General features: G+C 44.7%; 1 protein-coding gene across 7 annotated transcripts in view; it reads right to left on the reverse strand.

Moving 5' to 3' along the window:
- Window positions 1–15,094, reverse strand: part of OTOF (otoferlin) — a 1,702,209-nt gene that overhangs the window by 1,396,939 nt on the left and 290,176 nt on the right. For all 7 annotated transcript variants that reach the window (XM_069605607.1, XM_069605606.1, XM_069605604.1 and 4 more), the window contains exon 2: window positions 10,384–10,442. In XM_069605607.1, coding sequence (XP_069461708.1) covers window positions 10,384–10,442 — 59 coding nt within the window. The remainder of the gene's footprint in view (window positions 1–10,383; window positions 10,443–15,094) is intronic.

The raw sequence follows: 15,094 nt of genomic DNA on the forward strand, positions 1-15,094 counted from the left end.
TTAAAACGTGCATTGGCAAAGCCATCAGTTTTAGCTTGTATATAGGTATTAGAGAGGCATTTGCCAAGCACTGGCATCACATGGCCAGGGAGTAGCATTATGGCAGCGTATGGCAAAAGTCCATTACATGTCTACAGAAAAACAAAATCGGATGGCTTTGCAAAAGATTTTGTTTTCCCTGGCAGACTTGTCTACCTACTTGTGTCAATATAGGACTTGGTATGCCTTTCTAATGTACACATGTTGAAATACCCCGTCATCTTGGAAATTGTAAGCGAGAATGTGCGCACTGCTTTTCTTTTATTTAACCAAGAGTATAAAGGGGGATTATTTACTGTCTTTAAAATACAGTCTTTGTAGAATACAGGGAACCATACGTTGATTTGAAGTGTTTATTATGGCTCTGTTTTTATCCCCCTTATCCCATAGCCAGTCCCCAGTGCTATTTTTGTATTGTAACCCTCCCCTTTTAAATGTTAACATGTGTATACCCTCTACCGACACAGCATTCATTGGTACCCGGTCATTTTGCTGAAAGCAAAACAGAGAGGAAAGTTTTAACGAAAACCATAATACCGAAAAAATACCGAAAATGTTAATTAAATATATATGGAGGAGTGGGGTAAGGGGTTAAAATGGGTGGGGATGAGGTTGGGGTGAGGTTACAAGGATAGAAAAACAGGGCGCTGTGCCCAAATAAAATAAATCAAATTCAACATGTTTTCTGTATTATATTTTCGGTGAAACTTACCTCTCTGAAATTGTCTTTGGTAAAATTACAGATAACCCTTTCATTTGCTTGACATGATAAAGTGAAAATACTTATATAACTTTCTCATGTATCGACCTGGGAGGACACAAGATGGAGTGGACCACTATCAGATTCAAACCTGCAGGTTACGTTGCCGCTGCAAGGGGCACTTAACCCACTGAGGCCGAACATTTTATCTTTTCAATTCAAGGTAACATAACCACTAAGAGAGAAATGTACAGAGGGCAGATTGCAAAAGGGAATGGAATTAAACATTGTCTGGCAGCATCCTAGATTACCTATAGCACTAAGGAGCACATGTTTGTGTATTGGAGAGAAGGGGGTGGGGTGAGGATGAGTGAGAGGAGAGCATGGTTCGTTCCTACGGGCAATGCCTTTGGAGAAACATTTAGGATTCACAAAAGCTAGAGGAGACCAGCAAAGCTGTGGTAGTCAGTTATAGGTCAGGCAGAGTTGTCATGCATGCGCCATGGGCACATCCATTTCTGCTCCATTTGGACTTTACTAATTAATGATTATGGTAATCTAACTACGCATACCATAATGCACCTGGCCGCAAGCATTGTTTCCTGGCCTTTCCTATTGGAGTTCTATGGAACTACACCCCCCAGAAGCCTTAGAGTCTGGTCCTGCTTCCACCAGCCCAGGAACAGAAAGGGCGGTGGCCAATTGCCTGCAGGTGTGATTCGCCAGGTGAAACCAATTGGCCTGCCTCTGTGCTGGGCTAGGCAGTATATAAGGCTGCTGTCTGCAGTGACTCGGCCTCTTGCATTGAGAGTCCTTCCTCCACCTTTCGCGAGTGTCTTCGGATCCTTGTATGCTGTTTATCCTCTCTCCTGCTGGGACCCTGCCTTACAGCTTGTTACACCCTGCTGCCTACAGCCCTAGCCCTTTGGGCTCCCTGCCTTGTTGCTTGCTCCACCCTGCAGCGGATCACGCTCTGCTGCCTTCCAGTCTCCGCCCTTGCCCTGCCGGGCTCTCCACCCTGCAGCGGATCACGCTCTGCTGCCTTCCAGTCTCCGCCCTTGCCCTGCCGGGCTCTCCACCCCGCAGCGGATCACGCTCTGCTGCCTTCCAGTCTCCGCCCTTGCCCTGCCGGGCTCTCCACCCTGCAGCGGATCACGCTCTGCTGCCTTCCAGCCTTCGCCCTTGCCCTGCCGGGCTCTCCACATTACAGCGGATCACGCTCTGCTGCCTTCCAGCCTTCGCCCTTGCCCTGCCGGGCTCTCCACATTACAGCGGATCACGCTCTGCTGCCTTCCAGCCTTCGCCCTTGCCCTGCCGGGCTCTCCACATTGCAGCGTATCACGCTCAGCTGCTTTCCAGCCTTAGCCCTTGTCCTCAGGGCTCCCTGCTCTGCAGCCTGCCTCTCTCCGGCTGCCTTTGCCCTTGTCCTCTGAGCTCCCTGCTCTGCAGCCTTCCTCACTCCGGCTGCTGTAGCCCTTTTCCTCTGATATTTCTACCTTACCGTCCCACTCTTGTGGGCTTTCTCCTTGCCTTCCTGCTCCTCTGAGCGCTCCACCTACCTTTCTGTCCTCTGTTATTCATATCCTGTTACTCGACTTTCCCTTCCTATCCTTCTGCTAGTTTGCTATCATCTCCTTTCCTGGATTTGTCTATTGTATCTACTCTTGTACTGTTTGTAGACCCTTTGTACAGAGCTTGTCTGCTGGTTCCCATCAGACAACCTCTGCCCCTTCCCTTGTCTTGTTTCTATATCACAGACACCCATAGCTGCTGTTCCAAGTTATGAGCAAACAGCGTGGGACTCTGTTATAGCAAACTGTGCAGAAGGCTAGAGTATTTCCAAGGTTCGTGGAATACTCTTTTTCTATTCTGCATACACCCCAAGAGGGTATTCACTCTATACCTTTTCCCTTGCTACTCTTCCCTACTCTTCACTCCCTTTCCTTTCCACGGTGTGTGTTCCTATCTGTCCACTTTATTTCAACACCCAAACTTGTCTGGGTGTCTTGTGCCACTCGTATTGGAGTGCCATCCTTGACAAGAGTAGCATGCTGAGGGCTCTCACAGGAACCACACGTTGGGACATTTCTCCAGTTCCCCTGTGGGCCAGCCTGCCATAGGGAGTACAGAGACATAGGTCTGACGACTCGGTTTGCAAGGGATGCAGTTGCTCTCCGGGCACAATACGTAGGACAGGAGGATGTTTGGAAATCAGACGACTTCCCAACAGGTGGGCTGCCTCTTTTGGGGGAACAGGGCTGGGGACTCGTCAGTGACATGTCAGGCAGTGCAAGATGTGTCTTATATTTCCCAAACCATACTGTCCTATTGGGAGAACTTGCTCTTTGGGAAGTCTCCCAAATAACATCGGAGTCGCGTGTGTCCAAGAGGAAAGCTGCGAGAGATGAGAACAGGTTTCTGTGTGGACAGAGAGAGAGAGAGAGAGAGAGACAGAGAACCCTGTGCCTGCTGGTGTTGCAGGGAGGAGGGTTGGAGATCGAGAGACACAGAACAAGCTACAGAGCCCTGCATCCTCTAGTGTGGCGGGAAGGCGGTGTCGTAAGTGGCTGTGGATTGAGATGTGGTGGTTTTGAGCGACCATCCATCAGGCACATCCTTCTCAGAGTTTGGGCAGATTTGGTGACTCGTCAGGCTGTCCTACGTGTGATAACTCCTGCTCCAATCCTATTGGTGTCTATAGATAGTCCCCTCCCACTTTGGCCTATCAGGGGAGGGAGTCCTATTTGTAAAGATTGCTGGGAGATGGAGTCCACTCATCTCACACGTACCCTTGACTTGTCCTGCATGAGTAGAGATCGCCCATTTATACATTTCATTGCCAGCTGCACGAAAGGCACACAACTCACTTTCCACTTAAGCTACCTTGCAACTTGCAAGAGATCGCAGTTCACGCAATTCTCAATGCAACTTCAATATCCATTGTGTTCACTGCAGAGTAGCACCAGGGAATCAGGAAGCCTGCCACTTCCAGCAGCCCTAGTTTTGCATATGAAACATTCTCCATATATTTGGTGCCTGTTTTTCTTGCAACTGTCCTTTTCTGACGTGTCTGTTTTAAATAAAGATGATATGGTATTTAAAATTAAGAGAACTAAGTGAAACCTGGGAAAATAAATTTAAAATAGGCCTTCGCTTTTTTTCTATAAATTTATTTTTCAACTTTGGAACATGATATATTCAGTAAAACAACTATTCGGCTTCATATTCGACTTCGGCTGAATGATTGACAAACTATTCGGTATTCTGCCGAATGCTAAATACGCTCTTCAGTACACCGCATTGAGAAATGTAGAAAATGTCCTCTTTTCACCTGACCCCTGTTTAATCACCCGATGTCACGTTCTTGCAAAATCATTTTCAGACCTAGGAGTCGACAGGGATATTTCACACTACTGTCTACCTGCCTGTCCCAGGATTTCAGAGACTCATTCTCTGTTTTGTCATTTTGGGGATTCTTCCTTACACCTGTGCCTCTCCTGTGCCTGCGCCTCTGGGTGCTTTGTTTAACGCCAGACATCCAGCAATGGTCTTCCACTGGACCATGCAGTCTTCTGTCAGAAAGACATTCAATGTCCCTCTCAGCTGGAGGTTTTATGCTGTGAAGCGACTCCAGAAACATACAGGTTAATCCCGGCGTCACCACATGATTGCATTGTGTGCTTCTCTGCAATTGCCTTGACCTTTCTTAGTCTTATTTTCCATTTCTGCCAGCATTTGGAGAGAGGCGAAACGCCCTTAGGCAGCACTATATAAACACCAGGACTTCCATGACATCACTCACTGCCGCCTCCACCAGTTTATATACACGTTAAATGCTTGGGCCCCTGCTCATCAGACATGTGCTTTACATTCTTTGGCAAGTTACTCACCTGTCCCCCATACCTTTACATCCCCGTCCTTCTGGGATGACCTATGCCTCATTCCATTCAACTTTCCTAGCCTGTAGCCCCCCACCCCCCTTTCTAGGGCTGCAGAGCCTGAAATCTCTCCCACAAGGGGTGAGCTCAGAACTTCACTACTTGAATGTGAGGACAAGGGCCAGCAGGACCATGGCCAGGTCCCTGAGGACACAGAGGCAGGCACCCTGTTCATTGGCTCTGCCCCCCACCTACCAGGTGAACATTGTCAGGGGCTGGCCTGCAAACATGCTTTCATGGGTGTGACTTTGGGGAGCCCAGTGATGTTCTTGTCTACATTTGGTGCTCCAAAGTGATACAGCTGGCTATGCATTTGCAACCATTCATTGGTGTTCACTTGATTTGCACAGGTTTTTGTTTTCATCCCACCGGGGTGTCTCCGTGCCACTGACAGACTTGTTCCAATTGCGCTCAGTGCTGGTTCTCACACGCCTTGGGTACAGGTGGGGTTGATAGTTAAGTTGCTGGAGATGTAATGGATCACTGTGCATTGTGATGCAAAATAAACAATTCTGAATATCTAGGTAGTGTAATTAATTGTTCTGCACATGGTCATTGTGATGCAGTGTTGTACATGGATGCAACATAACTGACAGTGGTGTGATTTTTTTGATTCTGGCTGTGTCAAAGTGAGAAATTTGGGCTTTGCTGTAGGCATGGCTTTTCCCAGGTACTGCCTTAATGGTACTAACTAGTCATAAGATGGTAACGCTGGCAAATGGTATGAGTGCATGGGCATAGGATGCCAGTACAATACCTATCCACAAGCCAGAACTATTGACTTTGCCAATGATTGTTTTCTCTTTTGTTGTGCCTTTGAAGTCTGGGCTCCTTAAAATAATGGACCCAGAGTTCTGCCAGACTAATGACTTTATTTTGGAAGCAAAAAATAATGACCCTTCCTGGTTGTGACCGACTAGCAAGCAAAAATAATGCTACATGTGTGGCCCAGAAAAATAAATAAATAAATAAATAAATAAATAAATACATACATAAAGAAATAAGTAGAGAGATAGAGCCTGCTGTCGCTATCACTGTAGACCCCTCTTCCACACGCCACAAATCCGCATCTACTTTCAACCTGTTCAGCAGAAACCCACCCTCCTTTTATTTATATATTTATTTATTTTTAAAATGTACAAAGCTCACAACAGCCGCGGGGCATGGTGGTGCTGTTATTTACATTGCATATACAAAGGTGTCACATATGCGGATTACAGTTTATATCTTGTAGCTCCATGAAAAATCCGCCCCCCGCCCCCAACCCACCCCTCCTGGCTCTTGACTGATTCTATTCCTGTCCATATCCTAGCATTCCATATGAAAGCTCACCGCACAGCAGCATTCGTCCATTAGCAGAAAGAAGACCTTCACGGTATCTACCGGCCAATCATCACCGCGCTACTAGAAGGTCTTCGTTTCTGGCCATTACACACATATTTTTTTTTTTTTATTTGTAACATCTAGTTTTTACAAACTTTTATTACAACTCATCTTCTGGTCATTGATGACATTTTTTTTCCTTGTCGATTTACACTTGTGTCCTTTTAATTTAAGACTTTAATTTATGTCCAAAAAGTTTATCACTGAGCAGGTTAGGTGTATCGAACTTCCACTCAGTATCCGAAACCACAGATCTTCCATCTCATCCTTTGCTGGTTTAAATTTGTTCAGATGGGTAGATCTCAGCTCGTTTATTGCCACACATTCAATTGTCAGGTGTTTTAATGACTAAGCATACATTTTACAGTGCCGACAAGCTTCTTCGGTAACCGGCTTCATTTTTCTCGACACCAACATTTGGTTAGTTTTCAGAAGGTTCAATCTGAGTCTAAGGAATTTGTCTCTATGATACCTCGACGGAAATTGGCACAGATAATTTGGCATTTTGTCTACTTTATTCTTTGTTGGCCCAAGATCTAATGCTGTCGACATTGTTTCGAATTTGTCCAGGTTTTCGATCCATAGCCATTCTTTCAATTTTGTTCTAGCGATCTGAGGCCGATTAATCAATGTTTCCATTGAAATATTTGCACTGTACATGATGGCTTTCACTTTCTCTGACCATCTTAAGAGCAGGCCTTTGTGAAGATGATTTTCTCCTGATGTTAGTATTTGGTAGGCCGGTTCAGGGTTTGATATTTTCATCTTTCGTAGCAATGACAAGGATTTCCATAGAACTGTTCCGTATAGGCTTTCTAGTGCCAATTCATGACGTATTATGGTCATTGATAGGTATTTTGGTAATCTCAGGACTTGGCGCCAGAATAAGCCTTCTATATTAGACCGGATCTTTAGGTCTATGTTCCAACCTGCTTCTGCCCCAAATGATAATGTAGGGACGACTTTTTGGATATAGAACGTGCGTATTGGTAGTACAGAAAATTTTCCATATAGGGTATGCAAACGCGCTCCTTGTAAAGCAAGGATTCTGGTCCGCTGGAATAGATCTTGAGTCCAGCTCCATTCACGAATCGAGGTGTTCATTAGGATTCCTAAATAGCGAATTTCCGTGACTTCCTCAAGGACATTGTTGTCAATTCGCCATTTAAAGGTCTTTTTTTTTGCGACCCGGTCGCTGCCAAATCTCATAATTTTTGTTTTTTTCACATTGATTGATAAATCATTATCAATCATGTAGGTTTCGAGCTTTGACAGCAGGCGCTGCAGCCCTATCTGGGTCCTGTCAAACAGTACTATATCGTCTGCTTATATCACATAACTTATAGGCTGTCCATTGATTTTTGGGGGGAAACAGTTGACGCTTGCCAATGCTATAGAGATGTCAACAATATATAATTTGAACAAGGTGGCAGCAAGTGGACATCCTTGTTTCACCCCTCTGGTGGTAATAATGGATTTAGACAGGTCTCCACTTGCATTTAGTCTTACTCTGATTGTTGTATTAGAGTGTAGCGCCTTTATTGGTTGTAGCAAAGCGTTTGGGCAGTTTTGATTTTCCAACTTCTCCCATAATTTATTTCGATTAATTGAGTCGAACGCTTGCTGTAAGTCGATAAATGCCATGAATAATTGATCTTTCTTGTTTAGAGCGTCGAGTTTTAACAGGTTTACCAGGGCAAGGTTGTTCTCTACTCCCACGCCCTTTGTAAATCCAGTTTGTCTGACATCAAATAGGTTGACTTCTTTTGCCCATGCCGATATCTTTTTTTGAAGAAATGTCGCCAGCACTTTGCCAATAGTGTCCAGGAGGGCAATCGGTCAATAGTTTGCGGGGTCGTCCCGACTACCCTTCTTATATACTGGTACTATTATTGCCCCAGTCCATGAACTCGGGACCTGTTTTCTTTCCGCTATCGCCACAAAAAGTTTACCAATGAATAACGACCATGCGTAGCTGTGCTCTTTTAGCAGTGTATTACTGATGCCATCTGGCCCAGCAGCTCTCGAGGCCTTTAATTTAGATATGGCCAGAAGAATGTCTTCACTGGACTCAATTATGTCCCAAGCTGTGGTATTGTTTCGGCTGTCTACATTGTCTGGCATCTCCTTTCCTGTAAAAACACTTTGAAAGTGCCTTACCCAATCACTTTCAGACACTCCATTTGACATTAAGGCGTCCTGATTAACCGTGCCTTTATTCAAGATTTTCCATATTTCCCTAGAGTTGTTTTTTATGATCAAAGTCAGCATTTCTTCGCCACGCTCTTGATCTCTCTGATAGGAGAAAGATTTTAGCCAATTTCGATATTGTTGTTTTCTCAGTTTTAATTGGCTCTGGACATTCACTCCATGCTGTTTTTTTATTTTTGTTAGGTCTTTCCTGAGCTGCTTTTTTTGGTTTTTCAGAGATCTACTCCATTTGTGTTTGTGATCCTTGTTATTTTGGCGTGTTTTTCCAGATAAGCCTGTTTTCAGGCTTGGTAGCAGCGGTATGTAGTTTAAGGGGTCAACATTGTCGTGGATAGTCTCCTGTATTTCGTTGGACAATTTGATGATTTGATATTTATTTATTCTTAATCGGTTTCGCCCATGATTTACTTCTAGTGCTTGACTATGGATTGCACATTTCTTTTTGCACTTTAACGGCCAGGACAATACAAGTGGGTAATGATCACTGTTTGTTGTAGGTATGATTTGCAGATTGTTAATAGTTGCAAACACATTTCTTGAAATCCAGAAGTAATCTAGTATCTTTTTGTATCCCATGTTCTCCCAGGTGAAATTTGGTGGTATGTCCCCTCTCACTTGACCGTTTGCCATCATACAGTCACGAGCTTCTAGTTCCTTACTCCATTGCTTTTGTTTTTTATTTCCTGAGTGACTATCTGACAAATTGACTTCGATAAGTTTCTTATGTTCGTCAAACCATGAAATGTTCAGGTCTCCACATAGGATTATTGCAAGGACCGGGCAGGTCCGTTGGTGGCGATCTATTATTTGCATTACATCAGATATAAATACATCAGCCGAGATTTTTAACGGATTCCAATACACGTTCAAAATTAATAGATATTCGTTGTTATTGTGACCGTGCGTTGTTTGAAGTAGAGTTCCTTGAACATAACTATTTGGATTCATTTTTTCAATTATTTCCCAATTTGTCCCTGTTTTTATCATTGTGATTAATCCAGAGAATGGACGTCCCTTGATATTTTTTCCAGCCGGGTTTAGCAATGTTACATAGCCATTACACACATATTAACAACTGCATGACAAAAACCAGCTCATCAGATGGACATGTATAGAGAAGAGCGGAGTGATCACACGCAGTCACAATGGTCGTGGCGGTCCCCAATGATTGGCGGGGTGTACATCACCACACGCAGCCTCTGTATGGCCCTCTACATATCCTACACACCCAGGGATGGCATGACCCACTATTAGCCCTAAAGCGCCTGCTGGCAACAACCACACCTCCTCGATCCCTTGCCATCCCATCCTCTAGCCGGCAACAGCACGCCAGTTTTGGTCGATTCCATCGACTCGAATTGTTCGAATCCGATTTTGTCGAGTTTTTGTTCCTTCTCGATCTGGAATTGGCAGCAAATATATGCATGGGGAGACCCACTGCACCGCCACCCCGACCACCCCCGATATTTATACTCACGATCCCCACCAACCACCATATATTTGGGGTCAATTTTCGATATTAAAACTGCGACCAGATCGGATTCGACCAATTGGGATGCGCAGTAATCTGCCAGCATCCAGCAGAGCAACGCCACCGCCAGGCCAGCTTCAGAGAGGACACTCTCTGCCCTGGGAACAGCAAGACTTTCCCTGGATTCTCCCTGCCTGACTAGCAGAGAGCCAGCTGCTGAACTTAACACTGGGAGTGGCTTGGTGCACTGCAACGTGGGGAAAGAGAGTGGTCCCCATCTCAATGGTTACTTTAAAGCAACTCCCCCACGTGTGTGCTTCCTTCAGTTAAGCTGTAGACACAAAACAACCGAGCACACTGGTATGTGAGCAGTCCCGCACTGCTGGGAGGACCTCAGCTTCTAGCAAGTCTCATAAGCCCTGCATGCACACACGAAATGCACCCACGCGCCTAGAGGAGATGCGCCTTGCAGTGTTTACTAACCACCCAGTGTTTTGCTCATTTCAGGGATGTAGGCGTGAATTTCAAAAACCACTAAGCTAATGCATTTTCATCTAAGATTTAATACAAAGTCATCCTACACAAAGCACATTTTAAATAAAAAAAACACGAATTCGAGTGCACTTAGTGAAAAGTCTTACCTCGTCGAACCTGGCCTCATCCTCACAGTTCTCCAACACTCTCGTGTAAAATGACAGTCCTGCATGAAGAAGAGAAGAAGGATTACTAATGTGGTCGCTCTCACACCGACCACAAATATCAGAAACCACCACATACGTCACGGGTGCTAGATCTAGTTATTCAGATAGGCCACTTAGTGTCTGTAAGGTACTGCAGCAGCTGTTTCTTGCAGTAATCATTTAAGTTTTAGATGTTGACTTATATGTTAGGAGAGATAGCACAACAGAGATATGCCTGTGGGCTCCGGCGCATTATAAGAAGATACATAAATAATTAAATAAATATGGACGTGGAAAGCAATAACTGGATTTTAAAACAAGTTGGGCTTTTGGAGGCAATATTGATGTTGATTGATGTAAAAGACCAGGGTCAGGTATATATGAAGGCAGACATGCCCCATTCAATTAAGTAGATGGTAGGACAGTGCTGTTTTACTTTGCATCCTGGGACTTGTAGTGCTGGATTTCCCAATAATAAATCCAGGCTGCAGAATGCAAAGAAAAAAAATACAGGACTGGACTACCATCTCCGGAATGGAATGGGACATGGTTTCACATATATGGAGGGCAGTAAAATGCTTAACTGTAGAAGTGTAGAACTTGTAGTAAACTTTCTTAAATTATGAGTCACCCTGGATTTCATTTCTAACACAGAGAGACATCATGGCCCATAAGTGTTTTATGGGATTTGTTAAACTATTTTACCTACAACTTAGAAATCAAAGTGCACCAACATTGTCTTGCCACATCACCACTTGCCACATACTGTGGAGGGCAGGCATGTGGTTTTGATTTTATATCTGCATAGACTTTCATTGTCAAGATACACATTAGCCAAGCCTACTTCTAAGCTCTTCCCCACAGTCACGTGCACATCCAGCCCCACCCGGCTGCACCACTCGCCTTTGATTAAAGGAAATGTCCTGGTGAATCGGCACTTGGTTCGCCAAAGGTTATTATTATGGTATTTATTGAGTGTGGACATAGCTCTGAGAAGCAACAGAGCGCTTTTCAGAGGTATCCAACAGTACAGAGGCATAACAGAGTGCTTCACAGAGGTATCCAACAGTACAGAGGCATAACAGAGTGCTTCACAGAGGTATCCAACAGTACAGAGGCATATCAGAGTGCTTTACAGAGGTATCCAACAGTACAGAGGCAACAGAGGCATAACCGAGTGCTTCACAGAGGTATCCAACAGTACAGATGCATAACAGAGTGCTTTACAGAGGTATCCAACAGTACAGAGGCATAACAGAGTGCTTCACAGAGTGCTTCACAGAGGTATCCAACAGTACAAAGGCATAACAGAGTGCTTTACAGAGGTATGCAACATTACAGAGGCATACAAGAGCGCTTCACATAGGTATCCAACAGTACAGAGGCATAACAGAGTGCTTTACAGAGGTATCCAACAGTACAGAGGCATAACAGAGTGCTTTACAGAGGTATCCAACAGTACAGAGGCATAACAGAGCGCTTCACAGAGGTATCCAACAGTACAGAGGCATAACAGAGTGCTTTACAGAGGTATCCAACAGTACAGAGGCATAACAGAGTGCTTTACAGAGGTATCCAACAGTACAGAGGCATAACAGAGTGCTTCACAGAGGTATCCAACAGTACAGAGGCATAACAGAGTTCTTTACAGAGGTATCCAACAGTACAGAGGCATAACAGAGTTCTTTACAGAGGTATCCAACAGTACAGAGGCATAACAGAGTGCTTCACAGAGGTATCCAACAGTACAGAGGCATAAGAGAGTGCTTTACAGAGGTATCCAACAATACAGAGGCGTAAAAGAGCGCTTCACATAGGTATCCAACAGTACAGAGGCATAACAGAGCGCTTTACAGAGGTATCCAACAGTACAGAGGCATAACAGAGTGCTTTACAGAGGTATCCAACAGTACAGAGGCATAACAGAGTGCTTCACAGCGGTATCCAACAGTACAGAGGCATAACAGAGTGCTTTACAGAGGTATCCAACAGTACAGAGGCATAACAGAGTGCTTCACAGAGGTATCCAACAGTACAAAGGCATAACAGAGTGCTTTACAGAGGTATCCAACAGTACAGAGGCATAAAAGAGCGCTTCACATATGTATCCAACAGTACAGAGGCATAACAGAGTGTTTTACAGAGGTATTCAACAGTACAGAGGCATAACAGAGTGCTTTACAGAGGTATCCAACAGTACAGAGGCATAACAGAGCGCTTCACAGAGGTATCCAAAAGTACAGAGGCATAACAGAGTGCTTTACAGAGGTATCCAACAGTACAGAGGCATAACAGAGTGCTTTACAGAGGTATCCAACAGTACAGAGGCATAACAGAGCGCTTCATAGAGGTATCCAACAGTACAGAGGCACAACAGAGTGCTTTACAGAGGTATCCAACAGTACAGAGGCACAACAGAGCGCTTTACAGAGGTATCCAACAGTACAGAGGCATAACAGAGTGCTTCACAGAGGTATCCAACAGTACAGAGGCATAACAGAGTGCTTTACAGAGGTATCCAACAGTACAGAGGCAACAGAGGCATAACAGAGTGCTTCACAGAGGTATCCAACAGTACAGATGCATAACAGAGTGCTTTACAGAGGTATCCAACAGTACAGAGGCATAACAGAGTGCTTCACAGAGTGCTTCACAGAGGTATCCAACAGTACAAAGGCATAACAGAGTGCTTTACAGAGGTACGCAAAATTACAGAGGCATACAAGAGCGCTTCACATAGGTATCCAACAGTACAGAGGCATAACAGAGTGCTTTACAGAGGTATCCAACAGTACAGAGGCATAACAGAGTGCTTTACAGAGGTATCCAACAGTACAGAGGCATAACAGAGCGCTTCACAGAGGTATCCAACAGTACAGAGGCATAACAGAGTGCTTTACAGAGGTATCCAACAGTACAGAGGCATAACAGAGTGCTTTACAGAGGTATCCAACAGTACAGAGGCATAACAGAGTGCTTCACAGAGGTATCCAACAGTACAGAGGCATAACAGAGTTCTTTACAGAGGTATCCAACAGTACAGAGGCATAACAGAGTGCTTCACAGAGGTATCCAACAGTACAGAGGCATAACAGAGTGCTTTACAGAGGTATCCAACAATACAGAGGCGTAAAAGAGCGCTTCACATAGGTATCCAACAGTACAGAGGCATAACAGAGTGCTTTACAGAGGTATCAAACAGTACAGAGGCATAACAGAGTGCTTTACAGAGGTATCCAACAGTACAGAGGCATAACACAGCGCTTCACAGAGGTATCCAACAGAACAGAGGCATAACAGAGTGCTTCACAGCAGTATCCAACAGTACAGAGGCATAACAGAGTGCTTTACAGAGGTATCCAACAGTACAGAGGCATAACAGAGTGCTTCACAGAGGTATCCAACAATACAAAGGCATAACAGAGTGCTTTACAGGGTATCCAACAGTACAGAGGCATAAAAGAGCGCTTCACATATGTATCCAACAGTACAGAGGCATAACAGAGTGTTTTACAGAGGTATTCAACAGTACAGAGGCAAAACAGAGTGCTTTACAGAGGTATCCAACAGTACAGAGGCATAACAGAGCGCTTCACAGAGGTATCCAAAAGTACAGAGGCATAACAGAGTGCTTTACAGAGGTATCCAACAGTACAGAGGCATAACAGAGTGCTTTACAGAGGTATCCAACAGTACAGAGGCATAACAGAGTGCTTTACAGACTTATCCAACAGTACAGAGGCATAACAGAGCACTTTACAGAGGTATCCAACAGTACAGAGGCATAACAGAGCGCTTCATAGAGGTATCCAACAGTACAGAGGCATAAGAGAGCGCTTCACAGAGGTATCCAACAGTACAGAGGCATAACAGAGCGCTTTACAGAGGTATCCAACAGTACAGAGGCATAACAGAGTGCTTTACAGAGTGCATTTCAGAGGTATCCAACAGTACAGAGGCATAACAGAGTGCTTTGCAGAGGTATCCAACAGTACAGAGCGCTTCACAGAGGCATAACAGAGTGCTTTACAGAGGTATCCAACAGTACAGAGGCATAACAGAGCGCTTCACAGAGGTATCCAACAGTACAGAGGCATCACAGAGGTATCCAACAGTACAGAGGCATAACAGAGTGCTCTACAGAGGTATCCAACAGTACAGAGGCATAACAGAGTGCTTCACAGCGGTATCCAACAGTACAGAGGCACAACAGAGTGCTTTACAGAGGTATCCAACAGTACAGAGGCATAACAGAGCGCTTTACAGAGGTATCCAACAGTACAGAGGCATAACAGAGCGCTTCATAGAGGTATCCAACAGTACAGAGGCATAAGAGAGCGCTTCACAGAGGTATCCAACAGTACAGAGGCATAACAGAGCGCTTTACAGAGGTATCCAACAGTACAGAGGCATAACAGAGTGGTTCACAGAGGTATCCAACAGTACAGAGGCATAACAGACCGCTTTACAGAGGTATCCAACAGTACAGAGGCATAACAGAGTGCTCTACAGAGGTATCCAACAGTACAGAGGCATAACAGAGTGCTTCACAGCGGTATCCAACAGTACAGAGGCATAACAGAGCGCTTTACAGCGGTATCCAACAGTACAGAGGCATAACAGAGCGCTTCACAGAGGTATCCAACAGTACAGAGGCATAACAGAGCGCTTT

Source organism: Ambystoma mexicanum, chromosome 4p, assembly GCF_040938575.1.
Source record: "Ambystoma mexicanum isolate Mex_15411 chromosome 4p, UKY_AmexF1_1, whole genome shotgun sequence".
Classification (NCBI taxonomy): Eukaryota; Metazoa; Chordata; class Amphibia; order Caudata; family Ambystomatidae; genus Ambystoma; species Ambystoma mexicanum.